The 20,053-nt window shown below is 43.2% G+C and overlaps 1 protein-coding gene across 2 annotated transcripts in view; it reads right to left on the bottom strand.

Moving 5' to 3' along the window:
* Nucleotides 1-20,053, bottom strand: part of plce1 (phospholipase C, epsilon 1) — a 124,407-nt gene that overhangs the window by 94,244 nt on the left and 10,110 nt on the right. For both annotated transcript variants that reach the window (XM_080454551.1, XM_080454552.1), the window contains exons 2-5: nucleotides 13,693-14,030; nucleotides 12,863-13,537; nucleotides 11,914-12,303; nucleotides 11,481-11,699 (exon numbers count right to left, since the gene is read on the bottom strand). In XM_080454551.1, coding sequence (XP_080310677.1) covers nucleotides 11,481-11,699; nucleotides 11,914-12,303; nucleotides 12,863-13,465 — 1,212 coding nt within the window. In that variant the 5' untranslated portion in view covers nucleotides 13,466-13,537; nucleotides 13,693-14,030. The remainder of the gene's footprint in view (nucleotides 1-11,480; nucleotides 11,700-11,913; nucleotides 12,304-12,862; nucleotides 13,538-13,692; nucleotides 14,031-20,053) is intronic.

Below are 20,053 nucleotides of genomic sequence, written 5' to 3'. Positions count from 1 at the left end.
CCTCACATTTACAGTCAGTGCTCATGCTAAGCATACTTCATCTACTAAGTAAACATCGTAGTATCTTTGTTCATGATATGGCCACTTCCCTGTTGTTGTTGTTACCTTTCTCTGACCTTGCAAGTTGGTATGCCTGTCTACTTTATGCTGTGGATGTTTTGCCTGCCATCTACAACACATACAGTACACTCTGAGCTGCCGTAGCGTGTGTGAGTCATTCCGGGGGACAAAATTCTCCCCTGTGTATGTTTGTATTTTGGATCCTGACCTAAAGACCTTGAAAAATCTCATTGTGTGTGTGTGTGTGTGTGTGTGTGTGTGTGTGTGTGTGTGTGTGTGTGTGTGTGTGTGTGTGTGTGTGTGTGTGTGTGTGTGTGTGTGTGTGTGTGTGTGTGTGTGTGTGTGTGTGTGTGTGTGTGTGTGATAGGGATCTTGCGTGCGAGCGTTCTTGAGTCTCTCAAGATTTACAGAGCCATCTCTCTCTACGGACTAACACTTTTCCCACACTATTACTGAGATGGGAATAGCCTTGACCAATATTCACACACACACACTTGAAGATTTTGACTCCATCAGGTGACAACACATGTGTCTGCACACGGTTTTGAAGTGATAAAGCTGGAACAAATCTAGGATATTTAACTAAAACAAAAAACAGCATTGTACCCCTCTGTACACTGGAGAGCGGATATGAATGTGCGGATAGATGCTTACTTGTTGAAGAGTGCAGTGGTCTGGTTGTGTCATTGTGATAAACAGTGTTCATCACACAGAGCTGCTAGATGTTTACAATACTGCACATCCCTCTGCTGTGTAGGCAGACATCTGGCTAGACAACACAGTGTTTCAACAAACTCACACAGATATGAACAAGCATGCGTGCGCATGCACACACCTCTTCCATAACAAAACGTATTCATACAAGCATGCGAGTACACGCGCACACACACACACAGACTAATCTCTGGCTAAGCCGCATCACACAGCTAGGTGAGAAAGTGGCCTGCTTGGCACATTCCGCTGTGGTGGTATAACAGTGAGAGAAAGAGAGGGAGGGAGAGGGAAAGAGAGAGAAAAAGAGAACGTATACACTGTATGTAGAGATAAACACAAATCAGGAGAGCTCATTTAACTCATACAATTAACATAATCAAAGATGTAAGGTAAGAGGCAGAGAGGAAATAATGAAGATGATGGTGACAGAAACATGAGAGAGACATACACGTGTATGTGTGCGCGCATTTACGTGCCAGCGTGTGTGTGTGCTATTTCCAAGCCTACCACTGAATATCTTTGCTAATGCTATAATAACTACAGTAACAGCATCATTCATGATCTCTGTGGACATAGTCAAGGCAGATGTCCGCTCACCCTAGACTCTGGATCTGCCTGAGGTTTCTTCCTGTTAAACGGGGGAGTTTTTCCTTGCCATGTGTCTTGAGACAACTTGAATTGAATTGAAAATCCACAACCAACAACACATCTTGTTTTAATTCCCTGTAATGTCATGCATTCCCATGATCCATCACCGTACCCTAAACTCATACCCAGTATGAGTTCAATCAGTTTGATCAGTCAATAAGTCTAGCTCAACTTATTGCCTGCCTGGACTTCGACTAAAAAACACACTATCAAGGCCTGTAGGTTAACAGGAGGCAAGATGACACAATCAAAGCAAACATTCACTGGTTAAACAGGAACATCAGCGATGTTAATCTACTGTAATAGCTGTACACGGTAAAGTCAGGAGTGTTGATTTCACTTTTCAATTCAATTCAATTTAATTTAAGTGTCAAATCACAACAAGTTGTCTCAAGACACTTTACACTTAAGGGTCATCCGAGTTAAACGAACACACAAGTTAAGTATTATCTCTTGGTAGGACTACAACGTCAGTTCTAAACCTCAACATTTAAAATACAAGTGACGCAGTCACTCAATTCTCTATAAAGCCGAAGACTGTTGGAACACGGGTCTATAGCAGAACCGGGTGTACTGTATGTGTGTGTATGTGGTTATCAGCAGTCATCTACACACACAGAACATGGTGTGCACCTTCACGGTTGTTGTCGCTGTCTTCAGGAAACACTACCCATCCTCTCTGCCTGGCCTACTTGTTGTTAACTAGTTGTACGAACGCTTGTGTTATTGTTGTACTGTTTTATTGGATCTTGTTTAGTCGATACACTTATTTGTTTTAGCTCCTGCTCATTTGATTTTGCTATTGTTGTCTCATCTGTTTAAGGAAAATAGGTAGCTGATATATTGCACTTTTACCTTAGCGCTAGGTATACTCTTGGTTGCTGGTTTTTGCAGAAAATGCACTTAATACTTCTGGTGATTAGTAGTTTTCGTTCCCTACCTATGTTGAATGCACTTATTGTAAGTCGCTTTGGATAAAAGCGTCTGCTAAATGACTGTAATGTAATGTAATGTTGTCATTTTTGTGAATCAAACTCCCCATTGCATTTCCTGTCCTCTAGTGGCATTTGTATACCAGAAATGTAGGTTCATTCAGGGTGGCTGCCCCGCCGACCGCAGACCATTGGTTTGATTTCAAGTATCTGGTTAATAAACACCCTTGAAATGGGCCCCCTACAGCCAATGTTATGTGTCCCTTTTTGCCTCGAGGATGGGGATAAACAAACAGCTAACTATTGAAGCTTTCAGGATCATGACATTTTAGTTGACGATTAATTCAAGTCATACAAATAGGCCAATTGATAATTATTTCATTGGATTTCTGGCATGGAACTTTGGAACAAGTAAATATTAAAAATGAATAAGGTCCTATGGTCAAAACAGACCATATACTTAATCATTTTATACGTTCAAATACATTTTCAAAAAAGCTAAAATGATATCTACAAGCTCACAACGTGTCTCATGACACGGTTTGAGCTTGTAAATTTGCTACAGTATTATTTTCAGAAATCTTCCAACAGATTCCTCTACGTGCTAAATGCCCCAAATAGGGACGCCAGGCTGAAAGTGGCTAAAAGAGCATGGACAATGATGTGGAAATAATGATGGAAAAATAAATAATATGAATTTCATCCAGCTGTTTTTATACGGATGAATGGAAATGATTCCATCGATTATGCAAAAATAATGGTGATTACTTAGCTCAAATAATTATGATCGGGTGATTATGTAATAACTGTGACAGGCCTACTAACCAACTATAAAGAAAGCACATAGTAGAAACTACATTATGAATACTTTCACCGTTATAGTTTTTCAGGCCAAGTAAATATAGGGCACCGGAGCAACAGTATATCGTTGCTGTCGGGCAGAAACCTCTCATCGCCATATTTTAACTTGTTGTGTTTTTTTCGTAAATGAATGCCCTACTTGATCATACGACAGCGTCACACAAAAGCATCAAAAGTAGCAGATCTACAAGCTCGAAACGCGGCATGAAGCGACGCATTTCGAGCTTGTAGATTTGCTACTTTTGCCATTTTTTTTTAATCCTGAAAAGTCACAGTTTTGGACAAATGAGGTTTCCACCCGACAGAGACGATATTTGGTATACATATTATCCAGTCTAGTTTCAACATCAGCCAACCAACGGTATGAAAGCGATGGCAGAGCACAAAGCATCACATTGTCACTTTGTCAGAACATCCACGGGTGTGGTTTGGGACACATATCTTATGTTACCTTTTAAACAAATTTGCATTGACTATGGCACATGCTGAAGAGAAAGAGAGGTCGCCCCAAAAGTAGGCTACACGTTCACGTGCGAAGCCTCGAAAATGGCACACCTTTAACCACTTAACCACTTAAACCCTATACTTAGTTGACCGGATACCCAAGGGCTCCATACTAGGCCCCCTGAGGTTTCCGCTCTACACTAGATATCTTTGCCGATAATAGTTGATCTGCGAAGAGTGTTAGAGCCAAAATAGGTACGCTAGGGTTCAAGTGGTATTCATCATTGTATAACAAACGTGCTCAAACGTGACACATTGTGAGCTTGTAGATCTGCTTTTTTCGAAAAGGTTTGAAATCTTTTGTCTATAATTTCATACCCAAAAGAGAGACACCAGGTTGAAAGTGCTAAACCAATTAAGCCCTATATTATCCTTATTTCACCAGGTTCCCCAGGGCTCTATCCAACTGTAGTATCAACTAGTATGTCCCCATAGCCCTAAAATAGCAGATCTGCAAGCTCACAACGCGTCAGCTTGTAGATCTGCTATTTCCACCGAATGTTAGCCCCAGTATAGGGACACTAGGGTTCAAGAGGTTAAAGACGGTTAAAAAGGCCAGAATCAAAATGAGTGCTGGCGTGGTTCATTCACTCGGTGGAAAGCAGCCATATCTATGCTCCCCATGACTACTGACTCACTTGGCCTTCATTCAACCAAACATTCATTGTGGATCAACCAGGCCTTTTAAATGAGCTGAACTTGCTAGAAAACAGAAACCCCCTCGCCCCCTGCCCCCCGAGAAAACTCTGAAGTCATGATAACATATCAAAAGGCGAGTCATGAGACAATATGTAACATCCCTGGTGTGTACATTACTCAGTCTTTCGGAAAGTCCCTCTTTGACATTATCACTGTCTTTCATTAGTACACACAGTCCTGTTACGTGTGGATACAGTGGAATATGGGAAAGAAAGAGAGAGCGAGAGCGCAAATGCGTATCTATACTGTACTTTTCGGGATGTAAACATTTAATAAGACTACACTGCAAAATCCTGAGTGTCAATTTAACTCAAGTGTAAAAATTAATGGATTATTTTTTTACCTTTTCAATTTCTTTGAATGAATAATTGACTGTCAAGTCTCTAATGTAATCTCCAAATAACAAAAGGCGTAAATGAATTACTTTAACCCAAGCAGGCCATTATAGGTGAACATTTTCATACATTGGCTATTTACATCAGTTAATTTTCTAAACATTTTGAAATGTAAGTGGTTAATCAGTGCAGTACCTCTATCCAGGGAAAGCTAAGCAAGCATGTACAGTAATAATGAATTGCATTTTTATAGCGCTTTTCTAAGTACCGGTACTCACTTACTCAAAGCGTTTACAATGGCTCATTCATTCATACATCATTCACACGCACATTCACACACCGATGGCAAAGGCAAGGCACCAACCTGCTCATCGGGAGCAATTAGGGGTTCAGTGTCTTGCTCATGGACACTTCAACACCAACTCTGGGAGAGCCCGGGATCGAACTGGGAACCTTGCGGTTCCCATCCGGCCGCTCTACCGGCCACTCTACCCCTCAGCCACTGCAGTATATGGCAGTAGCTTTCCAATATTTTCATGTCAAGGAACCCCAAATCATGAATACCCATTTGAAAGGATTGTGTGCCATAAGAGAAGATTTGACAACATTTATCAACTTTTTTGAAAATAGCAAAAAAACTACAATAGAAGTGTTTAAACTGTTCATTTTGCCAGGGACCCCCTGGGAATCCCCCAATGACACCTGGGGTCCCTGGACCCCGCTTTGAGAACCACTGCAGAATGGTATGCAGCGGTTTCACACTGCAGCCATCAACTGTTGAATGCAAACAGCTCCGCTCAAGACCACACCACTGGGGTCCCCACTCCCCAGCAAAATGTGTTAATATAGCATAAAATCAGTTTAACCACTTTAAATTGGCTTTACATTGGCTATTTGAAAATAGCCGATCTACAAGGTCACAGATAATTGAAACATTTTCAACATTTTCATTCAATCTTGTATGTGGGTGCCTGGCACAAAATATTGTCTGATAGAGGTCGGTGGCCAAATACATAAATACATTTGGGGGTCCTTGACATGAAAAGGTTTGAGATCCACTGGTCTACTGTACTTCCCTCGGTCGGGAACTGGAACCGGCAGCCTTCCATCACGAATGCATGTTTTTATGGCCAGACACGATGTGAAGGAAATGGATAATGAAAGAGTATCTCTGGAGGGAATGTGAGTTCCTGTCCCTGAAGATGGAAGATGAACTGGACCCATAATGGTGGGAGAAGACACAGGCTCCCACGTGTCTGTGTGGTCCGGTCCCCTTCCCCAAAGTGCTGTTTGACATCTGTCACTTCTGTGTCTGTGTGTGTTTGTGTGTGTGTGTGCGTAGCTAAAATATAATGACACAGCAGGGTTCTAATTGGTGGACGCCACAAAAGCAGTAAACAATAAAACACTTCTGGTTTAAGAGACTGTTTGATCCCAAGGCCTCTGTGCGTGTGCATGCGTGCGCGTGTCCAATTAGTAAGTATTGCCCTATACTCTCTCAAGCTTAGTAACTTAAACCAGCACCACCCCTGTGGGCCCAGGAGTTCAAGACGGTCTTAACACACATACAGTAGCTTAAGGCACAGCGCTGTACTTTATAACATGTTTTGAATGGCAAACACTGTAACAAGTGCTTATGGCACAGTGCAGTACTTTCATTAAATGTTTTGAATGACAAACACTGCAACAAATGCAAATCAAGGCCGTGGGGCAGCTACGCATAGGTTGTCCCTGTCACAGTTTTTAACTCAATTTATGATGAAATTGCCATCTCAATAAAGGCTTTTTAACTTTTTCACCAGAAGGGTGCATTGTTTTTTTTTTCTCCTTTGTTGCAAATCAAGGTTTCTTGGCAACTAGTGAAACGCCTACCACAGATCAATTCCTGAATTTAGATATATCTTCGCTCTCGGGTGGAAACCTTGCATGTCCGAAAACGAAAAGGTTACGTTTCAGGAAACGGGAAAAAGATCCTGCGTTTTGATGGATCCAAAGTAGTTATTATTTAGTCATAAGTTCTAGTTAATACATTTCATTGGTTAATACATATTTATGAACACATCCATGGAAAATTTGCTAAAATGGCAGCTCTACAAGGCTATTTTTGCTACTTTTGCGTGACACTCTTGTACGACAACGTAGGCCATCAACTTACATAAAAGCTGAAATATGGAGATACAAGGTTTCCGCCCGACAGCAACTATGTGTACTGTAAATAAGGTAGGAAATGAATCAAAAACATAACATGAGTCCAGTGTTTCTACAGCAGACGGGTGCCCTCATATCTTGAGGTCAAATAAAGGTGTTTTGGTGGGTTCTACAAAGTCCCTGCTCAACCCCTCCTCTCTCCAACACCCTTTCCTGCTTCCCTCACAGGAGGGGAAGTACACAGTATAATCTTTGGAGTTCATTTAACTCAGAGTGTACAAATGGAACCAAATGGACCCACGTTCCATTTGTACACTCTGAGAGTTACAAAAGGATGAAGCAACGCTGAGGACTTTACACTCCCTCTCTCCAATCGTTTATTTCCTTCTTTTGTGCTTTTGCTTTCCCATATTTCCATGCCTACCATCTCTGTTTAGCTCCCTCCCGCTCTCTCCCTCATATATGTATATCACTATTCTCTCTTTGCTCCGGTGTTACCCTGCTCCAATCTCTCCTTCAGTATAATCCTGTGTTCTTTGGCTCGCCTCATTAGCTGTGGCAATAAACACGCAGGGCCACAGGATACCTCCGAATTCCTCCAGAAAACTCAACAGTATGTTGCTATTATTGTAGAGCAAAGGCTTTCTGTGTGTGTGCATGAGAAAGTGTGTGTATGCGCAATATGATTGTATATCCCCCCTACACACACACACACACACACAGACACACAAGCCAATGCATGAACTCCTGTACACAAGATATTATGTGCATGTGGGCATGCACAATCCAATCCAGATGTGTGCACTATTTAGGCAGTTCACACAGCAATTAATGATTTTTGTAAACTTTTGTAGGTTTACCTGTGGTTCTTCAATGCCTACAGAAAGGTGTACTATTATTCACCAATCTAACCAGGTGGTAAAATTACTAATGGCTAGGGTTGTGGGTTAAAATCCAGCTCCTCACCCATGCTGTACAGGTCAACCCTTGCCTCTAGCATTGTTCCCGTCTTCACTGTTATCAAACACAACAGCAACACCACTAAACCACTAAAGTTGGCAGCATCCTTCAAAAGAAGTCCAACGTTTTTTCAAAAAGGTTCTCTGAGGAACTTAATTGTTTTATACTCAATGCGGCAACACTTTTAGAGCTAAAAGTTCAACCCCACCCAGTGTATACAACTGGAGCGGTGATTTTAACATCTCCACTCTCTTTAAATCACCCTAAGACATGCCATTCCTGGGGACAGACACTATGGATGTGTGCCTCTCACACACGTGCCTACCTGCGCCATGAGTTGAGTTGTGTTTTCTACGCGAATCTTTTCACATGAGGAGCACAGTGCGACCCCACGGATCCAAGCGTGTACACGGATCGGAGCGTAGTGTCGCTCCCCGTGTGAAAAGCCCTTTATGCTTAATTTATGCTCCGTCGTACAACAGTGTCACGCACCAAAAATTGCAGATCTACAAGCTCACAACACGTAGCATCCATGCTTATACAGTAGATTGGCTATTTATGGTATGTGACACCATCGTACACGGATAGCGACTGACGATTACTGTGTAGTAATTCATTTTCAATGAGAGGCGAGCGTCAGGCAGGTCGGGCAGTACGTGGACCTGACAGGCATAGCGACAAGCGGGTGCAATCCCGTGAAACTGAGAAACAGAGTTGAATTGTGTTGAACTTTGTTCTGTGCAATGCATAGAAACTTGTCTATTCACATGAGGAGCACCGTGCAACCCCGCAGATCCAAGCGAGTGTGCAGGCGTTGTGCCGCTCCCCGTGTGAAAAGCCCCTAAATCAGGCTTTAAAGAGACTTCAATTGGGAAAGACAAGACGTGTCAGGGACAACGTCCATTCAGTTCTAAAGGGAGGTCAGATTTTTCCTGCCTTTTCGCCGCCCGTTCTTCACTACACTGCACAGCGTTTTCAGAGTATCTATGGCAACCCCCTCCAGGAGTAACTCAGATGGTGTTTTGACAAGGGAGGTGCTGGCAGCTCCCCCTCTCCTCAATAGCCTCATTATTAAACTCTGCCTGGACTCCACTCAGCCTGCATTTCTACAACCACAAAAGACTCATAAAAACCGCTCTGACAGTGTCTGAAACCACTGCACTGTGTGTGTGTGTGTGTGTGTGTGTGTGTGTGTGTGTGTGTGTGTGTGTGTGTGTGTGTGTGTGTGTGTGTGTGTGTGTGTGTGTGTGTGTGTGTGTGTGTGTGTGTTTGCTTGCATGTATTGTGGCTCCACCGCCCCCCTCCTGACATAGAAACTTAACAGTGGTTCGCTCTGTTGTGGTTATTTCATGTACCGTATGTATGCATGAACACACAGAAATATATATCCATGGTACACACACACTTTACACAACTGTGCAGCCACTTGCATGCCAGCATGGACACTCAATATAATAATGTATGCAGAATCACATGCAAAAATTGTGCCCACAAACACACACACAGTCACACTTTGAATTTTTGTGGGGGAGGGATTGAATAAGAAGCATCGCACGAAAGCAGGGAGCAGAGCGGCCGGCCAGTAGGCAATAAAGTTGGGAGCTACGGTGTGCTCACATTGCAGGGTTCCTGTTAAATGTTGATGTGTGTAAAAACATTCTCCCTTGTGTAGAAACTGTAAAATAACAAAGCGGCCGTCTCTCAGTGGCGCAGTCTCTCTCTCCGTCTCTCTCACGCTCACCATGTCTCACTCACCCTCTTCCTCTCTCTCTCTCCTTCTTTCTCTTTCCCTCCCTCTATGATAAATAGCTTTTGACATGGACTTCCATGCAGTAGTTTCAATATGCATGCCTGCCTTGCTCAGCCTGTTTTCATACAAATATGAACACATGCGTTCACACACTCACTGATGGCTCAGTCACCCAGCCTGTCAGTAATATGGGGAGCAAAATAGAGGGGGTTAAAAAAAAAAACAGGGAATAAATCATTTTTCCAGTCTTACACAAAGAGCCTATGTGTGCCTGTGTGGAATCATACTACTTTTATACACACTGCTCATTTTGCATACATAATAGGCGGAACGGTTCCACCCAAACCGAGAAACACAAAAACCAAGAGCATTCCAATTTTTTGAATTGAAATGGAAATTCAATTGATTAATGAATGGCTGCTTGCCCGCACTGCTATCAGACTGCTAAAGTGGATTGTATGCAACACTGTTGCTTATGATATAGCAGCTGTCATGGATAAAATGTCTGTATCATCTGTGGAACATTTATGGCTTTTCAAAGTACTCTTAGAATAAGTACTTATAGAGGAACTCAGCATGTATCCTTCTCTGCAGCACTCTGCAGACAGTTTTTGAGGCATTCATTTTAGTGTGTAGCAGTTAAATGGAAACCCTTCCAAGTACACTGCTGCGATTCTCTGTTAACAGGGGGCTCATTCATGGGACCTGTAGACTGCATGTGAAAGATAAATCATCTTACTACTGAGAAGGTGACCCCCAGATTTGGATGTGCTTGTGTATTTGTGTGAAAGTTTTTGGGCGGTGAAACCGCCCCTATAAGTGAGATTTGGAAAAATGTACAAATATCTTGGGCAGTGAAACCGGCCCTGAAAGTGAGGTTTGGAAATTTGTACAATTATCCTGCGCTGTGATTGGCCAATCACAATCTATTCAGGACTGTGATTGGCCAGTGTCACATGACACATGTGCATAGCCCTATATAAGCAACCATAACTTGAAAAAAAAACATTAAATTGGTTTTTTTCAAGTTATGGTTTCGTCCATCATAAAGAGTGTTTCAATAAATGTATTTATCTTTTGTACATGATTGGTTGACTCCATTCAGTATTGTGATTAGCTAGCAAGACACCGCCCACTTCACACAGGGTGTGATTTTTTTCTTTTAGTCTACTTTGAACCCTCAAAGTGTAGTCTTGCGAAGCCAGACAACTATTCCACTATCTCTGAGTGCTATATAGTCTTCTATACACCTTCCGAAAGCCGAGAAAGGAAGCTGTCATCTGTTTGTCAATTCTGTTCATGAAAATATATTTAAAAATATCTTTACATTTTATTTTTGAATTTCCATTTCTGCTAAGCAGCAAGCTATATACAGTAGGTGGCCAGTGACTTTGGCCAGTTTCACTTTCAAAACCTTTGCATCATGCATGTCACAGTGTCACACAAAGCGTTTTGTTGATATAACAAGTTTGTTCATATAGAGTCCTATCCACAAATCCACCTTTTAACTTCCACAATCCACATTTTCAAAACCATTGGTGTGCTGGATTTGAACCAACATCATCTCGGGTCACGCGCTCCATGCAGGAGGTGTGGAAGGAAAATGGCCAAAGTCACTGGCCACCTATTGTAGGCTTCGATTATTTAGATTTATATTAGGACAACTTTTTGCGATTGTAAGCAGGGGGGGAGGCGGCACATCCGCTTTATCCCCGGATCATTTTCAGAGCTTCCGTGTTCCAGACTGTATGACGGAATCATTTGAAAATTGTGGGAGGCAACAGTCTGGCTCGCGAGACTACTCAAAGTGTAACACTTGCATGTCATTCAATATAATGTCACACTATATGTACAAGTTCACTCTCTTACCTGCGGTATGCTGACCGCAGAAAAGTACAGCATCCCTCTGCAGAGCCTCAGGTCCTCGTCCGGCCAAGCAACACCACGCGTTAAGATTGGCTGAACATCTCTCCGGCTGGGTTGCCATGTCCTGTAGTGAACAACCCTCTCCCAGGCCTCGTCTGAGATGTGTCCTGACGGAAGCGTTCTGACAATCGCTCTGGTCCCAGTACAAACAGACTTGGTCACCTTAGTAGTGGAATTAAATAGATTATATGAAGTACATTCTAACTGAAATATCTGTCTTCAGTGGGACAATTTGTTGTCAACTCCACTTTCCACTTTTATACTCTCAGAGTTAGATACATTTCAAAAAGCATTGTTGAATCAGTTATTAATGTGCCAATGAATAAGTTGACCAAAGAACGAAGGAAGTAAATGAGGAAAGATTTTGTAGAATCACCTTCTGGTTGTTCTTGTAAAAACGCCTCACCAGGACCGTGGAACGCTCTTTGCGGTTCCGCACAAACTCAATGTCATCTGCAAAACCCTCTCCATCATCACTGCTGCTGTCATTGGCCACCCCCGACGGTGACACTGCTGTCGCGGTTGCGAAGGATGATCGCAGCCTGAAGAGATCTTCTAAGGAACATTTTTTTACTCTGGGCTTCCTATCGAGCCTCTCCAAACTGGAGTATCCATCTCTGTGTAAGAACCTATGGCGGTGGCCAGTCTTTTGCCCATCATGGTTGTGCTGGCAGCGGTTAAGAAGCGGGGAGCTGATGGGAGACGACACTAGAGAGCCTGGCTCACTGGCAGGAGAGTGTGTTGAGGCCCGCAGGCACTGGGACACCTAGGAGCAGAAGCCAAGGCAGTTTCAAGCAGTGCCATAATGGTGATCTTGCATAGGTTGTACAACATGGCAATAATACAGCCCGGGTTAAGATTCAATGCCTTGTGGAGCTCAGTGACTATAGCTTTAAGGGATAAACATTTTAGCACGATACTGTAAATCACTCGACATAAATGTGTCTACCAAAAAGCACATATTGTATTTTATGGCGGCTGTTTTCAAATGTAAACAAATCTATGGACCAGTGGAACTATCTGACATGGCTGACTGGAACATTGAAAATGTATGCTTTAATAAATCAGTTTTAAAGGGGGTTATAGACCTCAACCGACTGAATAGTCAGTTCAGTATAATTACAGCATTTGTCTTCGTCTTTGCCAGCGGACATTAAATAAACAATCTTACACTGTAGCATCAGCTTTTCCGTGTCAGGCTTCAAAAAGTAACGTGCTCTGGCTAAGATCCCAGTCTCATTACACAGGACACCGGGCTGCATGAACGCAAAGACAATGAGGACTCAAAGCAACCACTTTCAGTAGCCTCATTTGCTTTTAATTACCTTGTGGGAAACCAGCATGGACACAGGCAGGCTGCTGCGGCGGATGTGGTGTTGGATAGGCCTAGATGGGCCAGGTTTGGGGTTTGGGTTGGGGCTAGGGCTTGGACTGTTCCTCCGGCCATGGCAACAGACACTGGAGATCTGGCTGGAAGAGGTGCAGGAGAGGCGGGTGCCGCCAGTTCTGTGACTGCCTGCACCCACACCCTCAGTGTGTGTTTCCAGCTGGCACTGACAGCACTTTAAACCTTTCCCAGCCGACAGAGTGACTGCGTTAGTAATTCCCTCAGTTTTCTTCCCAAAGTTCTGCTCCAGCTGAAGTTTCTCTTTCCCACTCATGAGTTTAGAGTTATAATCCAAACTGTTGACAAACGTCCCTTCCCCACTGTCATGTGACAACTTCCTGTACGAAAGGAGGGAAGGACTGTGAGGTCTGCTGTGGCGTTTGGACTGAGATGCCTCCTCGGACTGTTGTCGTACTTCCTGGCTGTGGTGCATGCTGGGATGTTTATGTCCCGGGTAGGGACTGGGGTCAGTGGATGCAGGTAAAGTTCCCTGAGTCAGGACTACAGCTTCAGTCCCTGTGTCATGGTCTTCAGTGGCCATCGCATCAACCACATCCCTGCTGCATTGCCTCTGTAGTACCTCACCTTGCTAGAGCTTCAGTTCAAAGTGTATCTAAGATTGGTTAAATTAACAGAGAAAGCTATTACAATACATCATGTTGAAAATATCTTACCAACAATCCAATAATCATTAACATTTATTAATTATCATCAAATCAATTAAGACAATATTGAAAATTGACATGGTATAGAGATCAAAATACTCACATGATAAGAGGTCAGGTCAGGTATGATATCGATGCAGACCTTCTTGATTGGCATCCAGTGCACCATGGGAGATGGGCCTGTCACATGCCAATTAACACCTTGCGTTCCCAAAACTGTGACTTTTCCAATGACCAGGGCAATGGACACAATGTTCTGTATGCGTGCGTGTTGCGGAAACAGAAGCTTATACAGCTGTACAAACCAGAAGACTAAGATGAGACTGTGGACGTGACCCTGGAGCGCCTACAATCACAAGACTGCGTGTGTGTTGTTGTCTGGTGTCACTGATGACTTCTCTTGCTTCTGTTCAGTGTGGCATATTTGACTTGTTACAGTTCCTGGGGGGGAGGGAGAGAGAGAGAGAGATTCATTTCAAAGTGCAGTTTGAGGCTTTGGAAATGTATGCACTGATGTATGCACTGATATTGTCAAAAAGCAATAAAAAGCGAGAATAGATTAAATTTCAAGGAGGAAGGTGGGAGGCATGGTGTACACAGTAATAAACCGTATTACTGTTTAACAGAGTGTAAAACATTGACCTGTAAGGGTCTGTCAGATGAAAATGTATCTCCAAACTGTCAGCTTTAAAGGAATTAAGGAAGCAACGTTTTTAACCCATTTTGACCTCAGGCCGATTCTAAAAACGCCTTCTAAATCCTGACCTAAGTTTTCTGAAAAACTTCAAATATGTATTTAAAAATTACAACAAATGTATGTTGCTATTGCTATATACTGTACATAGCAACAGGAACCCCAAAAGGGGTTACCGTCCTGAAAGCTATAGTTACAAATAGGGGTTCCCGCCCAAAATGGGTTAACTAGACGGGGTAAGTTCCCCGCACAGAGAGATTTAGTGCATCCAGATCCACAGACAGATATCCGCTGCCGGTCCGAGCGAATTCCCACTTCCCAGTCAGCACAAACCAAACCATCCCGAGTCACCTGCGGCACACACGGCAAGTCGATTGGTGGGGCGGTGCCCGAGTTATGCCCGGGACCGTCACACAGTCATAGGTTTCTGGAATTTATAGACAGTTTTAGAAACTATACATCATGTTCGGACAGGGTTTTTTAAGTGTAGCCTCAATCGCTAGGGATAGAGAATCCTGTACCGACTGACTCATGTGACAATTTCTGCTAGTGCTACGTACACAATAAAAGGATTTTTACTGTGTACTGTATGACAGGCAAAGAACTGGAGACTGGGTAGTGACTCACCCAAAGAAAAACTGAAAAGACTCAAGACTTGCTAGTAGCCTGCCATGAATAAGATCCATAACACACACACACAGTCTACAGACATGACATACTAATTGTGTGGGTCTGGTAATATGGCGGTGGTCAGCCATGCATAAAGCCAAGGAGATGGTGGCCAAAGTCTCATAATTAGAGTGACCGCAGCCCTAAATTCTCCATCCAAACGCGTGGGCCATAGCTGGAATGTGGGACCGCCTCATAGAAGTAAGGCCAGCCTCAGAAGATTAGTGTGTGTGTGTGTGTGTGTGTGTGTGTGTGTGTGTGTGTGTGTGTGTGTGTGTGTGTGTGTGTGTGTGTGTGTGTGTGTGTGTGTGTGTGTGTGTGTGTGTGTGTGTGTTGTATTGTGGGGGGTAGCCTGAGTTAAGTGATTCTAGGTCAATTCAAGGATCTTAAACCCAGCTCCACTTCGCACACACACACACACACACACACACACTCACACACACACACACACGGCCAAGACTATAAGCTACATCAGATTATTGACCAAAGGGATGAAACGGGAAAACATTCCATTTGCTTGGCTGGCATCCAATCTTCCCACAGCTTCCTGTTTTGTTTTGGGGGGGCACATGGTATCGCTTTGTTTATCTCTTTTACTTATGCTAATGAAAAATGGACTTGCATCACATCTAAAACCATTTGAAACAATGTGGCTCTAGAAAATGTGAGTGATGATTATGATTACTTTTTCATAACATCTCCACAGCTCAATATAAAGACCACTTAGAAATAAAAGGGAACGGTATCCTTGTTTGATGTGGTGTTTCATTAAAAACATTTAGAAGAACAAAGAAGAAAGCCTTTAATAATCATGGGGGGCTGGATTTACCTTGAACAAAACCCTTGCCTTCCGACCTCTGCATTGCATGTGTGCTGTTCTATCTATCTACTACTAATAAAGTTCAAGTTGTGGGGGGCAGTGTGGACTGGACATGCATGCTAAGCACTGCGTTATCAGCCCAAATATGGACATGCCCGACATCAGCTAAAATTGGTACATCACATACCCATATATGGAGATACCTGTGGGTGTGTGTGCCAACATTGTGCCAATAGATGGAGATCCCTGTCATCAGTGCAAATCGACATTCTTAGGCAATGGTATTATGGCATGCCCATTTATGGATAACGGGTTTGCACCCTGGTGTATAACATCAGTCCAGAGCTCGATCAGCAAGACAGAGACGCAGAAATCCGCCCAGCATTGCCCCTCCCCACCCCACAAACACAAGGACATTGCAGAGATTTTACTCCTAAACGACGATGAAGCTGGGAGTGTCAGTCTGTTAGCCACAGAATCGACTATTTAGAAGGGATGATGTTGGAAATGTTCTGGGAGGATGACAGGGTTGCATGCTGTGACGTTAGCTCTGAGTTTGATCAAAAGTAGTGAAAGAGACAGAAAGAGACACGGAGAGAGGAGGGAGAGAGAGACTATTTCACCCACGCAACAACAACCCAATGATGGGTACGGAAACCTGAACCCTATGATCAACGCTTCGCATTCTCGACACAATAACCCCCGCAACACCGAGCAAGCTGATAACATGCCACCTCGCACTGTGTTTTCTGCTTGTGTATAAATAATGATGGGTGAATTACTGAAGCTCCCAAAACTGATCTCTAACCTAAAACAAACGACATGTGTACTTTATCTCAAGTAGGACTACTGGTTTTAAGCGGTTCCAAAATACACAATAGGCTTCATTATGCATTTTTGCAAAATACATCTGTGGACTAAAACTAAAACAGTTGGGAGCAGCTTGGATTTATCAGGACTGTTGAGTAAGAGTTTGACCTAATTAAGCTCTGATGAATAATTTATACTTTGCAGAATAACCATGTCTTATGGAAAGAATGTTTTTTCTCCCTCTCTGTAATTTAGTTCCTCTGACAATTCAGTTTGAACAATAAACTAGACAACACAATTCCTGTCACTGCTAACCCCCACAGTTTGCCTGGTGAGAGAGTGACAACAACCACATCTCCTCCGATACACAATGCCATTTGTGAGTGAGTTTCTCCAGGAGTGCATATAGCGCCTGCGGAGGAACATGCTATAGCCCCATTTATACTTAATGCATCTAAAAGCTGTCTACAGTACATATGCTGCATTTGTTTGGTGCGTCCTCTGTGCATGTCTCCTGAATAGCTTGTGGATTTACAACAGTTATGTATACAATCCGCAAGTTGCAATAGGAAATTGTGGGGGCAGTAGTGATCTTCTTCAAGACGGAAACAGCAAAGAAGGTAGAAGTGAGACAAATGGCACATTGAAGAATGGCTGTGAAAACTAGTTTGCAGTACATTGCCACTGGCCTGAGTAACCTCATTCCCAGTTTTATCTCCGTCTTATGAGGAGATAAAGCCTGGGAAAGAACTGCTGGAAGTGTCTGACTGGAAGTATAGTTAGAGCCAGAGTATATTGAGAGTTTGAGACCTTATCTCTCCCAGTTCCACTCCTCGTAGAACAGACAGGCACCCAACCAGCCTGTAGGAGTCGCTAGTGCAGCAACAAAGAACACAATCCCCTGCCGGCTTCCCACCCGTGAAAGAAAGCCAAATTCTGTCTTTCTGTGGAGCACCCAGCTGAGTCGGAGACACAAACAATCAAACCCCAGTCGCCACGAAGTGGTGGTCGAGTATTTCGCCCCCCCCCCCCCCCGCAACACCTGGAAGCACGCACAATGGCGACTTTTTAACTGTTGACATGTATAAAATAGCCCTTAGACATGACTCAAGCTCTCTTGTAAAGCCCCAGAGCCTATTGTCGTTGAGAACTCATGTGAAGCAGGTTAACTGAGGCTAAACGGCAAGACAGAAGCTCCTGCCAACATGAATCATAGTCAACCAACAGGCCTGACCAGGTGTCACATATTCTTGTTTTTAGAATCATAACATGGTAGAGCAGGTGACTCTGCCAACGAATTACATAATATTGCATCACGCTTATGATACACTCCTTAGAGTGATACTGTTGTCAGTTATGACAGCAATGCAGTCCCCTCTCTCGAACCGAGACTCACTTTGGTCTCTTAAATCTCCAAACCTTGTGCCTGCAACCATGACAGAGGACTGACAGCACTGACTGTATCTCCACACACACACACACACACACACACACACACACACACACACACACACACACACACACACACACACACACACACACACACACACACACACACACACACACACACACACACACACACACACACACACACACACACACACACACACACACACACACACACACACACACACACACACACACACACACACACACACACACACACAGGTTGTACTCTTATCAGCGTAACTGCGACCCTGGCTTTAAAAACAAATAGGCTAGGTCCCCATGGCTAAATCTCAACCAATGATCAATAAACACAGACTCTCTCACAGACAAACGCATGTGCGTACACGTACACACACACACACACACACACACACACACACAAATACAGAGAAAACCAGGTCACACACAGTGACAAGTGCACTGACCAAGAAACCCCCCAATTACTTCTACTTGGCTTGCTGTGTTACAATACAATATCTAGCACATGGATTTTGTTTACACAGCATCAGCTTGTCCTTTACAAAGTATCCAACAAAAGATAAGTAATAAAATTCCATGTTAGTGCTCACCCATATAGCCTTGCAGCTGTGCTTTGTTACATTTCAATAAAAGATAGTGTTTATAAATCCAGTGCTCCATAAACACGGGATTCCCTGTCTGTCCTGCCAGTCTCATTTTGAGGGAAAGTGAGAGAGATAACATGACATGACATGAGGGCTGGGTAATCATTCTGCTGATTTGGTATCCACTATCCAGCTGACAAGTTTAATTACTACTAATAATTGAAAGACCTACAGTGACTGACAGTTACAGAGTGACAGTTACTAAACACAGGGCTTGATCAACAATACTATTAGGCTTGTCAAGACAAAATAAAAAACAGTGAATATTGCATGTTAAATGTCAAAGTTATGGCTCCGTTTCCCCTAATGACTCAGCTCTTAGACAGATTATTTTATCAATTGAATCAAAACATGAATCATATTGTTCATTTCCTTCTCACAGAGTTACAATGTCTTAACCTTACATCATTTGACAAATTTCCCAAAGCCTTATGTTCTTACCACAAGGCTGCTGCAGTGAGTGCACGCTCCCAAAAAGTCATAAATCAAACTCAACCAAATTGGTTGTGATGTCGCTCAAGCATAACTGCTTACAGTAAATGTTGTTCATTTTTGGATGTCCTCTAATAATAATGATAATGAAATTGCATTTTTATGGCGCTTTTCCAAGTGCTCAAAGTGCTTAACAATGGTTCATTCATTCATACAGGGGGAGGTGAAGCGGCGAACAGTCGACGCCAGCATCCTCACTTTTCCCACATTCACACACCAACGGTGGCAAGCTAGCGCCGACCGACTCATTGGAGGCAATGTAGGGTTCAGTGTCTTGCCCACTTCGACACTAACTCTGGGGGAGCCCGGGATCTAACATCCAGCCGCTCTACCGGCCACTCTACCCCTGAGCCACTGCCGCCCGCAAAAAGTCCTCTGGATGTATTTTATCACTGATGAGTATCATGTGTGTTGCTACTAATGTGTGTTGCTTCTAATAAAAGGCCTGAAATTAGGTATCCATCCACCACTTAACCACTTTAACCCTGCCGTGATATTTAAATGTCATTATGACGAATGTTCTCTAAAATGTCAAAGAATGACAGCAATTCTACAAGCTATTTTCACTATTCGTCACATGACAAAGTATAGGTTTTAAGTGGTTAAAAAAAAGTGACACCACTATAATGCAAAAGCCAGGGTAAAACACTGTGCTGTCATTACTGTGCCATCTGAAAAGACACTGAGGGAGGGCTGACTTAAAAAATGAACTGTAAGGTAAAATGTGTCCAATGAGTTCTGACATTTCCTGCACTGTGATTAAACTAGAACATGATGATGGAGTGAAGAAGAAGCTCAGGGGTGAGCTCACTACCTCTGATTCTTCCCTTGGGAGATACTTGATATAACCAAAATCAGATGTGTTTAACTCTTCATTTGTGTGTGTGCCCGTGCGCATGTATGCTTG

Source organism: Gymnoscopelus braueri, assembly GCF_963280865.1.
Source record: "Gymnoscopelus braueri genome assembly, chromosome: 17".
NCBI classification, from domain to species: domain Eukaryota; kingdom Metazoa; phylum Chordata; class Actinopteri; order Myctophiformes; family Myctophidae; genus Gymnoscopelus; species Gymnoscopelus braueri.
The sequence above is the reverse complement of the archived record's forward strand: the minus strand, read 5'-3'. Positions and strand labels throughout refer to the sequence as shown.